This window comes from Notothenia coriiceps, unplaced genomic scaffold, assembly GCF_000735185.1.
Source record: "Notothenia coriiceps isolate Sejong01 unplaced genomic scaffold, NC01 NC01_scaffold00027577, whole genome shotgun sequence".
Classification (NCBI taxonomy): domain Eukaryota; kingdom Metazoa; phylum Chordata; class Actinopteri; order Perciformes; family Nototheniidae; genus Notothenia; species Notothenia coriiceps.
Genome location: NW_011360278.1, coordinates 1 through 1,467, shown reverse-complemented (window position 1 = coordinate 1,467; position 1,467 = coordinate 1). Strand labels below are relative to the sequence as shown.

The window sequence follows — 1,467 nt, the reverse complement described above, 5'->3', positions numbered from 1 at the left end:
GAAGTGGAGGACCTGATGATAGATGTGGAGAGAGCTAATGCTCTGGCTGCTAACCTCGACAAGAAGCAAAGAAACTTTGACAAGGTCAGATATTTATTTGTGCCTTTAAACGTAAATGAAAAACATAGAATTGTGAATTACTGAAAAACATGGGTCTATTTGAATGTTTTCAGGTTCTTGCAGAGTGGAAGCAGAAGTATGAGGAAAGCCAGGCAGAGCTGGAGGGATCTCTAAAAGAAGCACGTTCTCTCAGCACAGAGATGTTCAAGCTGAAGAATTCATATGAAGAAGCGTTGGACCATCTGGAGTCCTTGAAGAGAGAGAACAAGAACCTGCAACGTAATTTAAAAAAAACAAAATACTCTAATAGGCAACTACTAAGAATCCTCGATAACAGCCTGATGTGCAGAGTTTTGCAGACTTCATAATTGGAGCTGTGTCATTTGCTTTGAAAATAATGAACGAGTGCGCCCCCTGGTGGGCAAATGGTTAAATTAGCACAATCTATGATTTTGTACTGACTACAAATGTAATACAATTTGGCAGCGTTTTCATTAATGTACAAGTGAATGGTATATTGAGTTTAAATGTCTGCCATCTAGACCAAACTGATATTTCAGCTCACATATATTTAACAACTGCTTTTACGAAATTTTTTACAGAGGAGATCTCTGACCTGACTGAGCAAATAGGTGAGAATGGAAAAACTCTTCATGAACTGGAGAAAGGGAAAAAGATTTTAGAGATTGAAAAGTCTGAACTCCAGACTTCACTTGAAGAGGCAGAGGTACTGTCTGACAACATATCTGTCATTTAAACACCATTTTAAATGATTTAGGAGATAGACAACATGTCTTTTTTGTTTTCAAGGCTACACTAGAGCATGAGGAATCCAAGATTCTCCGTGTTCAGCTTGAGCTTACCCAAATCAAGGGTGAAGTTGACAGAAAAATTGCAGAGAAAGACGAGGAGATTGACCAGATCAAGAGGAACAGCCAGAGAGTGATTGAGTCCATGCAGAGTAATTTGGATTCTGAAGTCAGGAGCAGGAATGATGCCCTGAGAATCAAGAAGAAGATGGAGGGAGACCTCAATGAGATGGAGATTCAGCTGAGCCACGCAAACCGCCAGGCATCTGAGGCCCAGAAACAGCTGAGAAACGTTCAGGGACAGCTAAAGGTATGGTGGTTCATTTAACAAAAATAATGTATTGTTTTACTTCTTTAAGAATGCATGGCACATGTTTTTTTAATGTATTATTCCTTAAAGGATTCACTACTGCACCTTGATGAGGCCTTAAGAGGTCAAGAAGACATGAAGGAGCAGGTTGCCATGGTGGAACGCAGGAACAACCTGATGGTGGCTGAGATCGAGGAGCTGAGAGCAGCACTGGAGCAGACGGAGAGGTGCCGCAAAGTGGCTGAACAGGAGCTGGTTGATGCCAGCGAGCGAGTGGGACTGCTGCAC

The 1,467-nt window shown here is 41.6% G+C and overlaps 1 protein-coding gene across 1 annotated transcript; it reads left to right on the top strand.

The window, feature by feature from the left end:
• On the top strand, positions 1–1,467 carry LOC104957706 (myosin heavy chain, fast skeletal muscle-like; the record flags this gene model as incomplete). Its single annotated transcript, NM_001303284.1, is given in 5 exon segments — positions 1–84; positions 174–339; positions 663–787; positions 871–1,179; positions 1,270–1,467. Coding segments are annotated over 5 exon segments (882 nt in total), but the record flags the coding sequence as incomplete, so codon positions are not given.